The sequence below is a fragment of the Mauremys mutica genome, chromosome 22 (assembly GCF_020497125.1).
Source record: "Mauremys mutica isolate MM-2020 ecotype Southern chromosome 22, ASM2049712v1, whole genome shotgun sequence".
Lineage (NCBI taxonomy): Eukaryota > Metazoa > Chordata > Testudines > Geoemydidae > Mauremys > Mauremys mutica.
Genome location: NC_059093.1, coordinates 11,823,776 through 11,843,442, shown reverse-complemented (window position 1 = coordinate 11,843,442; position 19,667 = coordinate 11,823,776). Strand labels below are relative to the sequence as shown.

General features: G+C 47.8%; 1 protein-coding gene and 1 long non-coding RNA gene across 7 annotated transcripts in view; one reads left to right on the top strand and one right to left on the bottom strand.

Moving 5' to 3' along the window:
* Positions 1-19,667, top strand: part of LOC123354654 — a 57,044-nt gene that overhangs the window by 24,539 nt on the left and 12,838 nt on the right. For both annotated transcript variants that reach the window (XR_006574801.1, XR_006574802.1), the window contains exon 2: positions 14,723-14,851. This is a non-coding gene — a long non-coding RNA (uncharacterized LOC123354654). The remainder of the gene's footprint in view (positions 1-14,722; positions 14,852-19,667) is intronic.
* Positions 13,954-19,667, bottom strand: part of OPCML (opioid binding protein/cell adhesion molecule like) — an 823,390-nt gene continuing 817,676 nt past the window's right edge. For all 5 annotated transcript variants that reach the window (XM_044996760.1, XM_044996764.1, XM_044996763.1 and 2 more), the window contains one exon: positions 13,954-17,324. In XM_044996760.1, coding sequence (XP_044852695.1) covers positions 17,224-17,324 — 101 coding nt within the window. In that variant the 3' untranslated portion in view covers positions 13,954-17,223. The remainder of the gene's footprint in view (positions 17,325-19,667) is intronic.

Genomic DNA, 19,667 nt, shown 5'->3' with positions numbered 1-19,667 from the left:
GTCATCCTTTAAAGGAACTCAGTAGGATTCACTGGACTTGGCCACACAGGGCAGCAAACAGCCTGACACTGATGGACTGGAGAAAAGGCTCTGGAGTTGTACCGTAATTCACAAATCTAGCTGGGGCAACACCTGCGTGGCATTGTGCCATTCAGTGCAGTGCATCCTCCCTGGGTCTCCCCCGTTGCTGCGCTGTGACGGCTCCCTTTAGGATGTGGGTTGGCCAAAGCCTACAGAGGAGATTAGTAAACCGGGATCCACCTGTGCCGCTCCTCAAGCAGTTGTCACTCTGCCTAGATTCCAGCCACCTTGGACAGCGCCAGTGCTGAGCTGCCATTGGCTAAATAACAGTGGCCATCATTGTAGTCATCGCTATGTGGTGCAGGGAGTTAATGGGCTCTGAGCCACTTTAGCCGCCACAGAATCTTGTAGCAGAGCTTTAGTTCCTAAGCCAGGGAGCATGCACCATATAGCAGCTGTTCCCCACCTCTCCCCAGCCCCATCTGAGCACTCAGCTCTTCGCCCCATCTTTCCATATCGAGAGCTCATTCAGTATGGAAATGAGTGGACGCGGAACCGCTCACTGTAGGGCGGTCACTTTTCAGGGTAGAACAGTGCTTGAAAGAGACCTTGCCAAGCTGCTTGATGTTCTGAACGTAGAGGAGGGGAAATCCCTGGCGGGAGGATGTCTTCGTGTAAGATGTCGTGTAGAAGAGCGCCTGGATCTCCAGGGTTACTGCATGGGCTTTGCCATTAAGAAAGATGCAGTCCATGTTGGAGCCTGGAAGGGGCCAGGGTAGGAGCCCCTTAATGAAACAAAATCCAGAGGCAATCAGAAGCCCTACTTTGGAGGTCACAGGGCTCACCCCCCAAGCAGGTAGCTAGTCCTGGTTGATGGGAATATGGAATGTGCCTCCTGAATTTGGCAGCCTCTGGAGGATGCTCAGGGATAGAGATAAGTGTGTCTGCTTCCTGGTCGTGTTTATCCTCATATTATATTCCAGGGCACTCACCCTGGGTAGATGTAATAATTTGTACTCTGCATGAGAACTCCTGTTATGCTGTGATCCAGCTGCCACTGAAGTCAACATGAGTCTTTCTACTGGTATTAATGAGCGTTGTATCAGGCCCATAGCCCCACAAGACAACAAGAGAGGCAAAACAGTGGTGGTAGACTTGGCGGTCCCAGCTATCAGCCCTTCCCCAAAAGATGTGCCTTAAACATCACATAGAGGGAAATTCCTTTCTATATTAGAGATGCTACCTTAATGATAACAATACCTGGTTCTTATACAGTGTTTATCCATAGATCTCAAAACATTTCACAAAGGAGATCAGTAGCATTATCCCCATTTCACAGGTGGGAAAACTGAGGCACAGATAGGTGATGGAACTTGCCTAAGGTCACCCACCCAGCTAGTGGTGGGACTAGGACCAAGGTCTCCGGAGTCCCTGTCCAGCGCTCTACCCACAGACCACACTACCTTAGGGTTTGTTACAAATGAAAGACTGTAAAGCAATGGTGCTTTGTGAGTCTGTCGTTACAGTGTTTGCTTTTTGCATTTCAAGTTGGACAGTGAAAATAGATGAGTGAGTTTCACTTTCATTTCTTGTGACAAGGGGCTGGGACACCACATGCACACAGCCCCAGAGAGTGGAGTTTGGGCTCTGTCACTAATTCATAGCCCGTTTTAGGTCAGTTTCACTTTCAGGTGCTCGTCCTTTAAGAACAGGGTTGCAGTGTGTGGATGGTTGATTCTGCAGGGGAATGCTCCTTTGTTTATCTACAAAATATACATGGGCTCCCATTGGGATTCAAAACAAAAACCAGAGACATATTACAGTTGGTCTTAAGTTTTGTGGAAAAAAATATGGAGTCAAATTTGACCTGAACTGTGTTCCTTTAAGAAAGAAATCTTCAAATACAAAAGAGTGTCAAGTGCACTTATTATTCATTTGTCTTATAGTATAGTAAAATCGGGGCCCCCATTGTGCTAGGTGCAGCAGTCCCTTCCGCTAAAGAGCTTACAATTTAAATAGACAAAGCAAAGGGGAAACTGAGGCACAGATAAGTGATGTGGCTTGTTCACAGTCACAAAGCAGGTCATGACTGCTTAGTCCCGAGTCTTAAGTGTCCGGATGAATTCCATTGGACGACACTAAGTTCCTGTGACAGTCACATCCACTTCCTGGAGATCAGGTGGAACTCTAAAGGCAGGTCTTCACTACCCGATCGATCTATCAGGGGTCAAATTATCGCATCTAGTGTAGACGCGATAAAATCGATCCCTGATCGTGCTCCCTGTCGACTCCGGAACTGCAGCTCGCGAGAGGGGGAAGCAGAGTCGACGGGGGAGCAGCAGTGGTCGACTCGCCGCTGTCCTCACGGCCAGGTAATTCGACCTAAGATACGGGTGTCTATTCGCGTAGCTGAAGTTGCGTATCTTAGGTTTACCCCCCAGCTAGTGTAGACCTGGGCTAAGACGTCATGCTTGTACCAGGGCAAAAACAGCATAATTCATCCCAAACGCCTTACAAGTGCATTAACAGGACAGAGGAGGGAGTCTGCTCATTGCAGAGCTCAGACGAGAAAGAGTGCGTGTGTGTCAAACTCCCTGGCCCTTCCCTCCTCCTCTAGGCTTCTGAGAAGAAAACAAACTGAAAATTTATGATCAATTGGGTTCAGGCTAAGGCTGGAGAGATAAGCCGGGATGGATGGTGTAGCTGCAGGCAAGTTCTGGATATTTCCAAGGTTACAGACTTCCTTGAAGAAGAAATTACAGGAGGTAGTATTATTTCGGATGGATCATGAGAACCATTACCCGGCTGAAGTTGAACGTCTTTTCCTGTTTTGCTGTCCAATGGCATATCAGATGAGAGAGTCTAGAAAAATGAGCAGCACTCGCGAGTGAGCATGGGTAGGCACGGAGTGAAGGTTACACGGCATTGCTCGTTAAAGGCCTGGAGCCAATAGGAACTGCGGGAGCTCAGCACCTTTGCAAATCAAGCCCTGAAATATCAAAGACCCGATCCTGCAGTCCTGATGTGCAGGCAGCCCCTGCGGAAGCTAGTGGAAGCTTTGCTAGAATAAGGGTTGCCGGATTGGGTCTCAGCTGGCTGTTACAAAAGGAGAGACAGCCCCCCTAAAAAGTTTGGGACTGTGTATAAATTAATGCACACGAGGAACTGGCAGGAGTCGGAGAGTTAGAAAGAGGAAGGGAGTAGGACCAGGAAGGAAGAGGATCAGAGACGATCCCATCTGTAGAAACACCTGCTGATCTGGAGTTTTGGAAGAAACACAGGTTTTACAAAGCTTATGTTTCAAGGTCTAAATTGACAGAAGAAAAAAGACCCTTTAATTCTATTAACAATCATGCCAACATTTCTGTAGCAGCTACAATCCCAGCACATACGTTGGCGGGAACAACCCTACAGTTCCAGAGGGGAGGGACACCCAATATCTTCTCTCCAACCCTTATTTCTACATGTCCGTCTGCCCTTTCACAGAGTATTTCTTGGTGTCTCTCATTGCTTGGGAGACAAATAAAAAAAAATCAACCAAGCATAGGGCTCGGGGTTTCAGTTGAGGCCTCAGGCCCCGTATCCTGTCTCTGGCAGTGGCCAGTACCCAACGCTGCAAAACAAAGCCTTCCACAATGCGCGTGGACTATTGTGTAACTCTCTCCTGACCCCATCGCTGCTGGCCAGCTCAGCTCGTGAGTCAAGAGGGCTGATTGCCCTTATTATCTTTTGTTAGTCATAAGGCAGCAAGTTTGTTCAAGACACAATTATTTGTTAAATAGGGAAACAATGATCAGGTAGAAACTTCCTATGGTGGGGGGCCCTCCTGCCTTCCCCTGTCTACCTGCCAGCCCCGGTTCCAACCTCCAGTCCCTTTGCTTGCTCATAAACAGGCAGTAATAAGAATCTGATGAAACAGACTTCAGCTTTGATGCGCACAACCATACCACTTAGTGGTAGCGACTGAATGCAGAGTTAATTAGACAATGATTGCATGTTAATGAAACGGCCATTGATTGGTGAAAGAAGGGGGTGGGGGAAAACAAGCCCTTGACTAAAGTTCAGTAACAAAATGAGAGATTCACTTAGTTCAAAACCAAGCTAGCAACAGGCTTGGCGCAGCAACAAGGATACATGTAAAGTCCACAAAGGACGAGGGTGCTTTTCTAAGGAGCCCTATTAAATATTCATTGACTGTTTTGGCACCTTAGGCTCTCTTCATGAAGCTGTCATCGCACGGGCTTAGATCAGGCCCATCACCATTCAGGGCACCTACACGAACGGGCTTGTGTCTGTTTTGAAGCTCCCTCTATCGCTGCCGAGGGAGACGCCTATGGAAAAAGAGAGTGGCACAACCCTTCCTAGGGGAAATTCAAAGCACACACCGGAGGCATGCAGTAAATCTCGGATTGCGTGCAGCGTCGGCTTCAAGTGTTTGTTAAAAGATGAGTTTAGCAAGTGGGGGGGGGGGGGAGTGGGGATGGTGGCTTGACCGCCCCAGAGGACTGGAGTCCAGGGTTTATCCATGGAAAAGGTATAGAATGGGTTAGCATGAAGCCAAGCCCCTCCCAACCCAGGTGCCATGACCAGTCAGCACCATTTCCACAGGCTTGAGAATTTGGTCTCTGTGTCTCTTTATTCTTGGCCTCTCTGTCGAGACACCCAGTAAGGGCGACAGGATATGATTGGTTGTGTGACTGAAGGAACTTTTGATGCCAACTGGCAGAGGATACAGGGATACAGATACTGAGATCCCCTGGGTCTGGCATCTAGCTGCTAATACACCAAAAAAATGTCATGTAAAGTCTCTAGTGAAAGCCAACGGGTCATCATCATCGCTGGGCGGTGTATGTATGGAAAACGTGTGAAGAGCTACCTATAACAATATGGTTTCTAGGACTGTGAGTTAAGGTAAGTCAGCGAAAGGTGACCCACCGACCCCTGTCGAGCAGTGGGGAGAGACACTTTTCTCTGGCTGGACATATGCACATTGAGTATTGTATGGTTCATCATGGAGGCCCATTTACAGTCTGAGCAAAATGCGAATGAATTGATTGTGGAGCCTGGAGGAAAAAAACCAAAACCAGCAGTGGCTATGCTGGTTAGGAGAAAAGACAATGAACTTTTGGAACTATATGTGTGGTGCAGATGAATCGCTGGCCATTCCTTCAGTCTGTGAGGACAAGCTGCCAGCTGGCTGCATCTTACGAGAGGGGAACCCTGTCAAACTGGTTGAAAATGCTGGGAGAAGGACTTGGGGTCAGCTATCTTGTAGGAGATAAGGGAATGCCTTGTGAGTTAAGATTAGGCTCTAGAAAACATGGTATGATTTTGTTTTGTGTGTAACCATTTGTTTCCAGTATTCTCACACTCCCTATCACTTGAATCCTTGTTCTTTCATAATAACTATATTCTTGTTTTCACTATATAGACATATGTAAGTGCTGTGTGTTAAGTGGAGTGGGGATCCCGAGTTGACTCTTGCAAGTTGGCAGGTACTGTTCCTTTGGGAATATCAGATCTGTGAGTTCTGGGGGTATTCAGTGGAACAGGGCTAGCCGAAGGATGCTCGGGGGTTGGCGTGTGCATGTCGCAAACCTGTAGAGAGACAGCAAAGCCTGCAGAGTGCTTAGATTGCCAGAGGCTGGTGGTTTCAAGGAGCTGATCCACATCCAGCACAGACAAGATTTCCTCATGCTAAGGGCTGGCCGTGGCGAGATGCCTCAAAACCCTAGGAAGCGTCCTGGGGGTTATGATGTAAATGCAGTCACTGCTGGGAGCTGGCTTGAGATGGGTTCTGTGCTGGGAAGCCACACGACGCACAAGGAGAAGGGATGGTTTTTATCCCTGCTAACAAGTTGATGTCTGAACAATGGTCTGGAGGTGGCAAGGTGCCCAGAGGAGCCATGTGTGTCTAGCCGTGTTGACAACCCAGGGCTGCGAAGATGAATGTTGGGTGGAGTTCGCTGAATATAGGTGGGAGAGACCTCTGTGGGGACCAAGTCAGCCCAGAAGTTGAGACGTGTGAGACATGGCCGGGCTCCTCTGGCACGTTCGTGATGCAGCAGCTTCGTAGTCAGCATGGGGGAGGTGGAATAGATCGGGCTGTGGCTCGCTCCTGTGAATGGCACATGTATGTATGGGATGGAGCTTTCAGTGATAAGTACCCGCCACAGGGTGGACAGGAAAACACCGGCCTGGGGAGCATAGAGAGGGGCACGGGGGTAAAACTCTGGCACAGAGAGTGCAGAAGAGGAGAAACTATGGGTAAATTCCCCCATGGCAGAGGGAGTTTGGAGAAAGGGGAGAGGGAGGTAAATTTCCCCTTCTACCCTACTCCCCATAGGGGTAGCATTGGTGGGTGGGAGCTGGGGGTTAAGAGAGTTCTGCTGGCATCCTGGTGCTATGAGAGGGTCGGATGCTCCATCAGTCACATCGTCTGTGTATCCCAGGCTTTGGTTTCCCAGGACAGGTGGCAGCTGGTACCTGGCTGCGGCTGCCCTGCCAGGCTAGTCCTGCAGTGAATATCTGACCCTGTGAGATAATCACATCTCCCCCTTTTTTCCAAACAGGCGGTGGAGGGGCCTAGGGCGGGGGAGGCTGGGTGGACAGGCCTGGTCAACAGACAGATATATTGACCTGTTAGTATTTAACGTTGTTTAACCAGGTAGAGATAAACGGAAGCTTTCAGGGGCTGAACTCTCGCACACATCACAATTAAGGTGGCACGTGTTCGGAGGACATAAAATCAATAGGCCCAGACAGGAGGCTTTAGTCTCTATTTGAACTTGAGAAGAGAAGTGCATTTTCCCACTGCCGCAGCTGGGCCTGCACCATCCAGGAGCCTCTCTATTAACTGTAGGCAAAGGCCTTTATTACCTTCCCTAATGATTTTTTCCTCTGCGCTTTTGTCTTCATCAAAAAGAAAGCCACATTGATTGCCACGGGGCTGTTTACCGAGAGGCCATCCGGACCGCTGCGCCCGCTGTGTGCCAGCGGGGCACCTGTCGCTGCCTTCGTGGCTTAACAGAGAGCGAGAAAGAGGATTTCCAATGGAGACCTGCTCCGGCGCGGGGGAATGTGGCTCTGAGTGGCACCTCCCTGTTCTCTTGTGTCTCTAGGGCAGTGCAGAGCCCTGGGTGGAATGCCTTATTCCAGCCGCTCTTCAGAGCCCCCGCGGGGAGAGAGATTGTCAGCCAGGCCCCTTTGCGCGGAACGTAGCAGCAAAAGGGTGCGTGTCCAGTCAGGTGGGGCCACGTTTAGGATGCTTGGGGCCCCAAGCAAGGGCGGTGAGTTTTCCCCTCCCTTTGGGCCTGGTGCCGAAGTGTGTTCAGCTCTGTTATTGGAAGGCTGGGTGGGGGTTCGCCCTCCCCCGCCACCCTGTGCCAGCAAAGCAACATCAGCAGGGAGCTTGGGATCCCATCCCCCCCCCCCCCCCCGAGGCTGGCAGAGAGCAAGCCGTGTCCAGAAGGCAGGCGAGGCAGCCCGTCATTCCCCATTGTGAAGCAGGGTCTCTGCTAGGAGCCACTCCTCGCCGGTAAATTGTAATGAATTATACTCAGTCCCTGGTTATTCCTGTATCGCCCTGTGATTAATGGGCTGACCCTTCGTGTTAGACAGTGGACGTGTCACATCCCATCTGGTGGACTGTCACAGCTGTGCAAATTTCTCCCCTCCGGATCGGCTGTTGCTACACACCTGCATGGAGGGAGAGCAGCATCTGCATCCTCGTGTGCTCCAGACCCCCCCGCCCCCAAGGACCACAGCAGTATATATATGGGAGGGGGGGTGGAAGAAGCCCTGGATGGTTCGAGTGGGCAGCGGTCGTAGCGGCAAGAAGAGCGCTTTGTGATAAAGACCCATGGAGGGGAAAGACGGCAGAGTGAGCTGGGCATTTGGATTGCCCAAAGGAGACGCCGTGGAGACATCAGGCCCAAAACATGAGGCACCTGGGCTGTCTGAAAAGGGTTTTGGTGAAGAGGTTGGAGCAAGGGGGGCTGGGAGTTGGGAGGTCAGAGTTTGAGGCCAGATGCCACCGCTGACGGGGGCGAGCCATTGAAACGGTGTTGGACCAAACACAGCATAGCAGAAGTAGGGCAAACTACCTCCCTCTGAGCTCTCTGGGGATTGTGTTCATGTCAGCAACAGATTGGTCTCCTGGCCTGGATCCTCCAAGGTATTGAAGCACCTAACTCCCATTTATTCCAATTGGGGTTAGGCACTGAAATACCTTTGAGACCTGGGACTCTGTGCCCTTTAGATTCCTTCAGTGAAGACCATTTTCGACAGTTTCCCGTGGCACCCAGGACCTCAAGTGCTAATGCTTGGGAACTAGCTGGAAACAGAAGGGGAAACCCACAACAAATCGCGAGGGAATCTGACCAGCTTCACCATCCTAGCGGAGTTAAACAAAGAGCATAAAGGGGAGCATTAAAATGCCACTGTTTCCAATGTCGCTTTGCTTTAATAAGCAACACGCGTTAATCTTGCCTTGCAGCGACCACCATTAAAAAGCCCGCTAGATAAGTTACCATGCGGTAGTGTCCGCGGATGAGCTGAATGTCTCTATTCTTAGTCAAGTAAAATACCTGCAAGATTTCAGACACCGCAGCATGATTGCTGCTGACTTCTTAACGGCGATCGTTGTATGCAAAGCAGTTTTTTCCTCAGCACTTATGTATCTTTGAAGCTGGTTTGGGGGGTCATTCGTTTTCCCTTTTTGATCGGCTCGATTTCTCTTTACCTCCTCAGAGCTGCATAGCTTAAAATAATCCACCCCACCCTCTCCGGGGCTGCTCAAAAAGGAATTTAACTGTCTTAATTCATATTAGCTTTCCTAGCTAGATAGACAGACAGACTGGGGATTTGGGGGCCCAGTTGAGACACCTTTAGAAGGGCCTGATTTCTGGAAATTGCTGAGCCTCCACGCCATGAAAATCAGGTGTCTCACGGAGGGAATCCAAAATCACTAGTCACTGGTGAAAGTGTAGGCAGAAGCCTTCTGTTGATGGGCAACTTTTGGCTTAATCAGCTGTGTCACTTTGATGCCACCACGAGAACTGTGTCTGGTCACCTGGGTACTTTTGCCTGAGAAGCAATGGTAGGATAGGGCCTGGCGTACTCAGGGTTAGGCGGCTGTTGCTGGTTAGAGTCGGGTGTGGGGATTTTCTCTCTCTTGCTGGAAGAAAGCAGCGGCAAGCGGGCTTGGAGAAGGACAACGTTTGCGCCAATGGGGATGTTGGGTGAACAACAGTCCCAGCACTGCTCCAGCCCAGACGGAGCACTCTGCGGGGTCAGAACGTTAATGCACCCTGTTACAAAACGGGTCACAAAGAGAGCTCCCGTCGCCTTTTCGAGGTCTGTAAATTGGGGCACTCCTCTGGTTCTCCTTGCTCCCGCAAAACTTACTCTCCCTGAAAAAGCAGTGTGAGACTGAGCCCCAAAATGGAAACGCTCTGGGCTGGACTCTTCAGGCTTTCTTCTTAGCATCACCCCCCATTGCAGCCGCTGTGGCGGTACTAGTGGGAGCACTCGTGCTGCGATCGTACTAGCGTTCAAACCACTGTGTCACCTAGGCATGCGCAGAGCAGCTTTAGACAAGATAGTGATAAAAGTGCCAGCAGCCACCTGCATCCGGCCGATGCTAGCGCTCCTCCTGGTGGAGCTGTGGTGACAGGAGGCTTGCGTGTCAGGCTGTACTCCATGTATATCGTTTCTTCATCAGAGGGGCTGTCTTTTATTTTCCGCCAGTGGCTCTCACGGTCGCTAGGGTGAGGCAGGATCTTATACACACTAATTGGGGCTCCGTATGTGGATCAGATTGCAGAATCGGGGCCAAATGCTCGGTGGGCCAGATTTTTCAAAGGAGCTCAGCCCTCATTATCAAACCGTCTGAAATGCTGAGCTCTTTTGAATCCCGTAGGACTTGAGATGGAGATAGCTAGGCAGTCAATGCAGAGGTCAGCTGAGACGTCCTCATTACACTCTTTCATAGGATGATCCCCTGTTAAATATTACCCCTTGCATTCACTTCACTCGGGGAAGACTGTTCAACCCTACATAAACTCTCCAGTAAAGGACACGGGAGCCCCCCTTCTGAGGAAATGTGCGGCATGACAAAACACTGCCCTGGCCCTTTAAAAAAAAACCTCTCCTCGGTGTCTAGAAGGGAGGGCATTTTTCTTCAGGGTCTCAATGTTTATTCGTTGGAATTCACCCTGCAGGGTAGGAAATTATGCTTTTTAAAGGGACAGACTTGTGCACAGTACTAGGAAGGGTTAACCATCTTATTTCTTTCTGCTTCTTTGCTCTCTATTTATTTCCCCTCAGTTCGTGTTGATATGTCTTGATAGAGACAGAAAGATCTTTAATACTATTACAGCTCCAAAGGCATTTCTGTTGTTTTGTTCAGGGTTTTTTTTTAATAGCATGTATTTCTGGACAAGATAAAGAAAATGCATCGGATCGCTTAACTGCTGTGCTTAAAGAACAACTGGATAAAGCTTCCCCAGTTGAACATTAAAGAGAGATAAGGGCAAAGATTTTCATTACGTTGAAGTGGCTCTGAACATAGGCATGTGCCTGCCAAGGGCTAGTATGGAGACGCTAGGTGGATGGATTGATAGATGAAGGTTGGGGGATGGATGGTTAAATAAATGGATGGAGGGATAGATGTGTGTAGATGGTTACATTAGGCAGGTAGATTGGATGAATGCACGTTCAGGGGATAAGATAAATGGGAGTGGAGACTAATGGGTGTTCTTGATGGCTGGTGAATGGCTAGATGATGTAGAAATAAATAGTTAGATGAATCATTGATGAGTAGGCAAGTGAATAGATGGAGTGTGGCAGGGATAAAAGGGGGGCTTTCTAAGTGGGTGCTGATAGATGGGTGGGTGGTTAACTTGTTGGATGGGGGAAGAGAGAAATAAGGGGGTGAGTGAAGAAGTGAGGAATTGGAGGATTGACAGACAGAGATGGATGAAAGCAGGATGGTTAGCTAGTAAGATAATTATAGAGGGACGCGGATAGAAAGGGCTTTCAGGCAACTGAGATCTCAACAGTTCATTTAACGTGCTCTTCTGGTTGGCGGATAGCTGTCATATTTTGGGTCTGACCCTGTGTCTGTCTCGAAGAGCAGGCCTGGCTTTTGCATAGAATCACCACCCTCCATATTTGTATGCGGTGCCTCTTCTCCTCGCTGGCTGCCGGGCCTGGTTCATTTAGAGCCCAGATATACCAACCTTATCTCATCTGGCTCTGCGAGGTGTGGTCACCATTGGAACTTGTGGCTGCTCGAGTGGCCAGGCCTGGCAGGGTGCAGGCAGGAGAAGGGAAGAAGGAACAGTGGGGATCAGGACAGAGGCTGAAGGTGGAGGGGAGTGGGAAGCTTAGAGTACCACTCCCAAGAGCCTTAAGTACCAGTGCTGCTATGAATACCAGGTGAAATGAACCCGCGTGCAGACGGGACCAATACAATGTCTATGTATGGCTTAAGGAGCACGCCTTGTGCTGGTTCTATGCACAAAGCTCCCATTAAGGAAAGTGCTTAAGCTTGGGCATAGTTCCATCTCTGTTCAGCAAAGCACCTGCGCACATGTTTAATTTCAAGCATTTGCCGAAGTCCTTTTTACCTCAACCTAAGCATGTGCTTTAAGGGATGCTTTTGCAAATTAAGCCCAGGTTGAATTTCACCACTGGCGGGGGCCTCTCCATTACTAGAATTCCTCATGGAGTCCAATACAGTAGCGCTGTGTGGGTGGAGTCCCAAATAACCCCTCCCCCCCAGGTACAAATTTCTTCAAACTTTATTGATACACTGCACAATCACAACCATCTCTTATTCTTTCTGAATTAGAAAAGGTTACAACTACAATGTAACATGCACAAAATTCAGGTAGTATATTCACCCTTTTTAATACAATTATTGACGGAAAATCAAGACTTGACTTCATTGCTTTAAGAAATAATAATCAAATGAAAGTAATCCTAGAAGGCTGACAGGAAAAATAAAGTTTGCTTTTTTGTAACAATGTGATGGTTTGTTTGTTTGATTTTTCTTTAAAGCGTTTGAATACAGAAAATTATTTATTTTTTGTTTTTTGTTGTTTTTTTTAGGATAATTGTGAGTAAAATGTGCACAACCATAGCCTTTTACACAGCTAGTAGAACTGCACCATTGATAAGTCATAGAATTTTTTAAACCTAGCAAAGAGAAGGACTCTGAACTGGACAGTTAACGGTTTCATACACCCAACATGTTCCTCACAACTGCACTTTACGTGTCACAAGAAACTTGAATGCTTAAAAAAAAAAAAAAAGTTCCCTGCTAGCCATTCTTTTTAGTTTCCTCTGCCAAAAAGAACTAATTGTGTGGAGCAGAGAGGACTAGATTAGAGGTTTTCCTGTTCTTGATGCTAACCACCCATGGTTGCAGGAAGAATTCAGTCTTGAAGCCGTGGGTCTTGGAGAGTTTAAAGGATCCCTTTAAAGTAATGCAGAGATCTGGGCGTGTGGTTGCCATCTTCCAAAAACTCCATTTCGCTTAGCCTTGGACCCAGCATGTTCAATATCTGAAGGACAACTTACGTTGATTAAATTTGGCCTTAGTACCAAAGTATATCTGAAGGACAACGTGCATTGGTTGACTATCACTTGGCCTCTGTTCCAAAGCGTTGAATACTGAAAGGACAATGTATCTTGGTTAGCTATTTTATGGCACAGCTTTTAACTGCAATATTTTATTTTGTTTTTTTCCTGTAAGGGACGAATGGACGCTGTTTCCTTTTGAATAGGATTTTTCCCATCTTAGTGTTATTTGGAAACTCTTTTCTCTGATATATCACCCACCTCTTAGAAAGGCGTCCTGTGGCTACTTAAACGTTCCTGTCTTTGGGGGAGGGAAAATTGCACTTGAAGGTTTTCAAAACGAGGGCTGTACAGAAACTAAAACCCTCTTGCTGTCGGTGGGGAATGAAGAGGAGAGGAAAATCACATTTTTTGCCCCAAATTAAAACATTTTTTCAGCTTCACCTTGTGGCTGCTGTTTATTTTTTTCCTTGGTTTCCAGAGATAAGAAACCTGGAGTCACATTCAGGGAAATCATTGGTTTTTGTTGCTGTTGTTGTTGCTTTTCCCTTTGATGGGGGGAGAAAAAGCTCACTCCTTGTCAAGCGTCACTTGGGATTTTTCATGCAGCTCCACTTGGGACCACCCGGGGTGGAAACATCTTAGAAGTTTTCCAGGTGAATCATCTGCAGCAATTACTTTTGTGGGTTTTTTTTTCTGTTGCATGGTTTAACAGATTTATTTTAAGTCAATGTAACGCACCCTGAAACAGGAACTTTCTATGACTTTCTGCACTCTGGCTTGCTACACACCTAGTCCATAATGTCGTCCTCACATGAAACTTGTGCAGAGAGATGTGGTGTCTGGGATACAGAGTTGAGAGCCTAGAGCTTCCTTGCTAACGTGAACATTTTGCCAAAGCTTGGGCTAAATTTGCAGGGCACTTGAGATACTGAAGTGAAAACGTTTTGTCTGCCCTTGCCCTAGGGAACGCTGTACCACAGCAACAGAACCTGGAGACCTGACTCTTACATTGGTGGCATTTTTCCTGAACACCGGGAAAAAACAGGCTTCCAAACAACCATGTATCAGGCACTTAACATTTACCACCAGCACTTCAGTTCACATGACCTTGGAAGTCATGAAAGATATGGATGCCCCAGTGGGCTTTGAAATGTTGTTTTGAAATGGTCTTTTATTACTTCCACTAGATTCCACTTGTACCTCTCTCTTCTTAACGGCAGTATGCGTGTCTGTGTGGCTTCTCAAGTTATTGTCTCTCTGATGATGATAGCAGGCAGGAAGAGAAGAGGCGTCTAGGTAGGAGTAGCTACACTAGTTAACCCCTCTGAGAGACCACTCTCCAGCAGCTCTCCTCCCTCAGCCTAAACAGAGTTATGGCATGATTAAGCACTTAAAACTCTCTGTTTGGTGCCCTGCTTTGACAGTTAAAGGCATCTGCTGCTGTTTATGGTATTCATACACCAACAACATTTTTCAGTACTAATTCATAGATTTTTAAGGGACTGTTACGATCATCTAGTCTGTCCTCCTGTATGACACAGGCCATAGATTATACCCAATGATCCCAGCTGCTAGCCTATAACTTGTGGTTGAACTAGATATAAAAGTGAAGACTTATTGTTTTAGTTCTTTACCAGCATTCCACCTAATTAGCCAATGGAGCCAGCGTGTATATCTGGGGTTTAAAATAATAATACACCTTTGTATGTCTTTGACAATGAACGAGGTTCCATGTGGACCTGTTGCAGGAGGCTTCTTGCACAGATTAAATCAATGTGCAACAGCTTCATGATGTTTTTTTATCCAGCTGAAAGAGTGGGAGGGTGCCGTTAGATTTTTTTTCAGAGCAGTAAAACTGGTGGTGGTGGTGGTGGTGAAATCCAGGCATGTTCCTCTTCATACTCAAACCTTTCCTCTTGGAAGGAAAAATAAATGGGAAAGCAAGTGTATACATGCAAGAACTCGACTGTGCTGGATTTTTTTTTTCATATGCATGAACTCAAAAGAATATCCTGCTCCATTTTATGAATATACCGCCCAAATGTTTAGTCTTGTATAAGTTTTTTTTCAGACTTTTTTTTAATCATTCATGTTTTACATTTATTGACAGATTGGATGAGGCACATCCTTGCCCTTCCGACTAAAACACCTAGATCCTACTGGAAACCAGTACAAGTCACTCCCTCTCTGCAAGTTCATCTTTGCGTCCCTGACACGTGGCTGTCGGCAGCTCAGTATGGTAGGTTGTATGCTTCCTTACTGCATTTTGTTTGCTTACTGCATTCAGACCAGCACCAGTCAGATGGCCACAGTGGTAAAAGGAAAAAAAACCTAAAACAATCAACAACAACAAAAATAACCAAATGAATCAATGTCTCCTTTTACTTCCTACCTGGAAAATAGTGTCTGTGTTGTGGGATCAGAAAAAGCAAAGAGGTTTCTACTTGGCAGGTCTTTGTAAGAGTCACTTGATTCACTCTAGTGATTCAGGTCATGTTGTGCCGCCCAGTCCGGTCTGGGGTGTTGATTGGAATGACTGTCATGCAGGCTGCAGTTTGGTCTGCGAATGCTACAGTCCTCTAGCCCTGTCAGGCCTTAGCAGTGACCCAGAAAGCTAGTAGTATTTTTAATTAAAAAAAAAATACATTCAAAGACATTTAAGCAATGCAGATTCCTCCCTTACTGCCATTAGGCTTTCAAGAAAGTGCCATGTCTCATTCAAATAAGGCCTAAATCAAACCAAGGAACTTGGGGAAGAATCAATTGAAACTTTCAAAATAAACATCCATAGTCTAAAAAATAAAAGGTCTGATGCTGCTGTTCCATTTTGGAGACAGCTGCCTGAAATTCCCTCTCTAAAACACTTCGACAGAAGCAACTGAGAAACAGGAAACCATGTGAATGTAGGTTTGTGAGAGTTTGTATTTTTTTTTCTCTTCCCTTCCTCTTTCCCATCTGTTTTCTGTGTTGAGTTAATCAAGTGCTTGGAAATTAAGTCAGTTATTCAAGTACCCTCTGCTCATAAGAGGTTCCCAAACAAATACAAGAGTGATGTCAACACACTAGCAAAATAATTGGCCTCTGTCAGCTTCTGACTGGATGGATTCCGAACAGAGCAAATGAGGATCGGGGCTGGGAAAGGGAGTGAGCATAGAAGTGTTGGCCAGATTGCGTCTGGCTCTCCCAGGGTGGGTAGTGAACATGTTGTTTGGAATTGCCATAAATAATGGATAATTAGGACTTTTTCTTAAAGAAAACTGGATGCATCCCCATTGGAAAACAGCAGTACAAGCACCTGTTAGCAGATATAAAACATTGGTTCTTAAAGGCAAAAGATTATAACAGCATTGGGGTGGAGTGAGGGGTGTTGTTTACTTTAAAAAAGAAAGTATATATTTTGGGGAGGTAGGAGAAAACAGATCTCTATTTTATTTTATTTTTTTGCGGGGAGGACTAAGTGAAGGATTGCTACTGCATTATCGTGTTTTGAATTGTCAGAGACATGCCCAAATGGCCAAATATTGCTTAGCTTTATGGCCAGTAGTTACGTTCTACCACACGCATAAATGTAATATTGTGAAATTTCTCAATATCCTCCGCCGTAACAGGTGGATGAACAGACAAAATAGAAAGACGGCTAAATGGATGGAGGGAACGGGATAGAAACTTGGCTAGATAAATAGGTGACTCAATAGAGATGATTACGCTGATGGATGGATGAAGAGCAGAGAAGGAGAGATTTGGATAGAAGCACAGATAATTACATTGATAAATTGATAAATACAGTAAAGAGATGGTGAGATAGAAAGCCAGATGGATAGCTAATTAGATGGATGGGTGAATAGGATAGATGGATGGATAGAATGGCTCTGTGATTACTTTGATGGATGGGGAGATGGATGACTCACCATTTTGTCTATTTATCTGTTTGCATTAGCCACTCAGCCATCAGTTTTAGCAAGAGGGGAGAACAGTGTCCCCTAGCTTTTCCCTTTCTGCACTCCAAGGGATCTCAAACCCTTTGTCAGTGTCCAAATGCACTATCGCTATGGCCCATTCACAGCCGCAACTTACTGCAGTTGTTGCCGAGAGCCCAGGTGCTGGCGGCGGGTGGGTGGGTGGATTGATTTATTAAAACATCCCTCCAGATGGATGCCCGGTGAAGCCCAAGTGTAATAGGACACTTATCAACATGAACAGGTATGTACAGTGTAACAAGTAGAAAGAACAATCCTTTTGCTTAAGAGACACAGAGATAATAGGACACTTTGACTCATTTTGACTTCCGCTGTGTGTCGTCCCTCAAACCAAGACACGTCTCTGGGGGCAATTTGAACAGGTTCGGCCGAGACCTGCTTAACTTTAGGATAGGTTTATAAATAGGGTTGAGGGCGGGGCCGGGGTAGAAGAAATTGATTCGCCTTGCGAAACACCCATGACTTATCCCCCAACAGGCGGTTGGAACTCTTTTCCCCTCCCCCGCTCCCTCTCCCTTCCCCCCTGGCAGTACGTTCAAGTGGTAAAACTGGGTGTTGCCCCCGCAGTGTAGAGAGTAAAGTCTGTGGTGTGGGAGAAGCCAGGTGTCGCCTCCGAGGACCCTTTGCTTTCTTATCAAAACTTGATGAGGAAGTGAGCCAGGAGGGTGCCCGATAGCCAGAGGCAGGCCATTGCTCTGGAAGCCGCGTTGCTGCCGTCATGAACTGCTCCAGGGCCTGGACAAGGGAGAGAAAGAGAGAAAGGTTTGTTATTACCAGCTGGAGGGAGAAGGAAATCAACTGGTCCATTGACTTCTAGGTGAGATGGGTCCCAGAGGGAAGCCCTGAACTTTGGGGAAGTCTAGATCTGAGGTCCATGGCTCAGGCTTATCTCAGCTAAAAACACAGCAGGTCTTTCCTCCCTGCCTTTGTCCAAAGCCAGAGTTTCATTTCTCTCACTCATTGATTGCAGCCCCACTAAGGGGAAGAATCACTCCTAGTCAGCCAGCTCCTCCATCCTCCTCCTCCTCAGGTCCCCAAAGGCCTCACTGCGCTGCCCACCGGAAGGGATGCTGTTGTAACCCGTCTGGTCCATGTGGCACAATTTGAGGACCTGTTTGTACTAGGCAGAGTTAGTGACCTCCATCCGTGAGCTAGCTCCCCCGCTGCATCATGTGACTGCCTAGATGGATTCCCCCATCCTCTATGTGACTCTTTAGGGCGCTTTTCTATTCCACCCTATTCTGCATAGGTTCTTACACGGAGTGACTTTGGCTTGACCCCGATTAGGGAAAATCAAAGGTGGAAACAAAATCTGTGAGTCCCAGTCGAACTCCACTCCCACTCCACTAATGCCATACGGCCTTGCATCCTAATTACCAGGCACTAGGATTTTCGAAGGTGCCTAAGGGAGTTGGGGACCCAAATCCCAAGGAAATTCTTTCCCATTGGGCTCCTTCTGGAAATCCCGGAGAGAATCTTTACTCAAGACTACACTGGCCTAAATTGTCAGGGAGGTTCAAATGAAGTGGCCATTCATAACGAGAGCAGATAAATATATTGCCATTGGAGACCCCGTCCCTTGACTCCATTTCAGAATATCCTTTTGCTTTTCCACAGGACTTTTCCTCCTAAGGAAATGGCCCACAGACATCCATAGGTTGTTTTCCTTTAAGTGAATTTTAGTGCTCAGGAAAGGCTCTGGACTATTTAAATACAAGAAAGGTGCAGGCCTGGCCACTGAGGAGACAGCAGTCTCCTGTTTATCCACAGAGAGAATTCAACACAGGCTTCCCACCCGCGCTCCCTTGCACCTTAATTTTAAATCTTGGCATCAGCGAGCCCATTCCGCCCTTAGCCTCTGTGCTGTGCTAACACGAGGTCCAGGCAGTACAGTTGTGATGGGGAAGAAACATGAACTGAGCTAGCTCATTTCACATAAGCCTCCTAGCCATTCCTCAGGTTGCTACCGACGGGGACTGGATTTGAGCTGATAAGCAAGAGGCATTACACATTACACTCAGCACAGACATGTAGCTACTGGCAGGATGGAAGGTGATGCCTGTTACCAATCTGTTAGCACTGTACAGCCAGGGCAAGGTTGAAATGTCATGGGGAAGTCATGATGACACTGGCTCCCACTGGTGGAGGCTGGGGTCAGGAACAGTGAGATCAAGGGCTGGACTGTCCCCTACGTGGATGATTTCCAAGTAGGAGCCAGAGCTGCGGAGTATGGACCCGCACTGTTTTTACGGCAGGGGAAAGGTGCCGGCCGCTTGTAGCGCTCCCAAGAACTGCCCCCGTTGTCAGAGTGGAGTCCTCGGGACTCCCTCCCAACCCCTGCTCCCGGGGTATCCCAACACCCCTCCCGCGCAGTCTCATCCCAGCGAGGAGAACTCGGTGCGCTGCTGTTGGAATCTGTATTGACCTGGGCCAGGAATCCCTATGGGGCACAAGGGCAGGTTGCTTCTAAAGAGCTGTCACCCCCTGCTTTGCGCCATCCCCCTCTGCAGAGCCTGATCCCTGTGGAAGATTCCTGGAGGGGCTTCCTTGGGGTCAGAGAGCCAACGACTCCCCCTTCCACGCTCCCCTCCCCTGCCAGGAGGGAGCCCTTGGCCCAAAGGACCTCATTGTATATGCAATAGGGAGGAGAAGGGCAGAGAGGAAGAGGAGTTCCTCCCAGGGAACGTTGTGAAGTTGTCGATGGGTGGCACTGCCTGACCCTAGAGAGAAGAAATAGCCGCCTCCCCGTCCCCAGTTTGCACGCCCCGTGCAGACCATTGGGGGCCATGCTGCAGGCACTGTCATATGCAGCATGGTCCACCGGTGTCGTCCCGTATCCTGCATCTGTCGGGGATGGTGTGGTAAAGACACTCCTAGCCTTAGGGCCAGGCGAACCAGACTGTAAGTGACGTGTCTTTCACCGGCGTCGTTCCATTTAGGTCCTGTAAGTAAGAGTGAGTTTAATCGTGGTTGCTGAGTCCCTGTTTGACACCTCCCACAAACCCCCCACACTAGATCCCAGGCATAGCAGGGACGGGGCTGCGGGTCAGGATGAAGGTGCCTCCGCAGAGCTGCGTG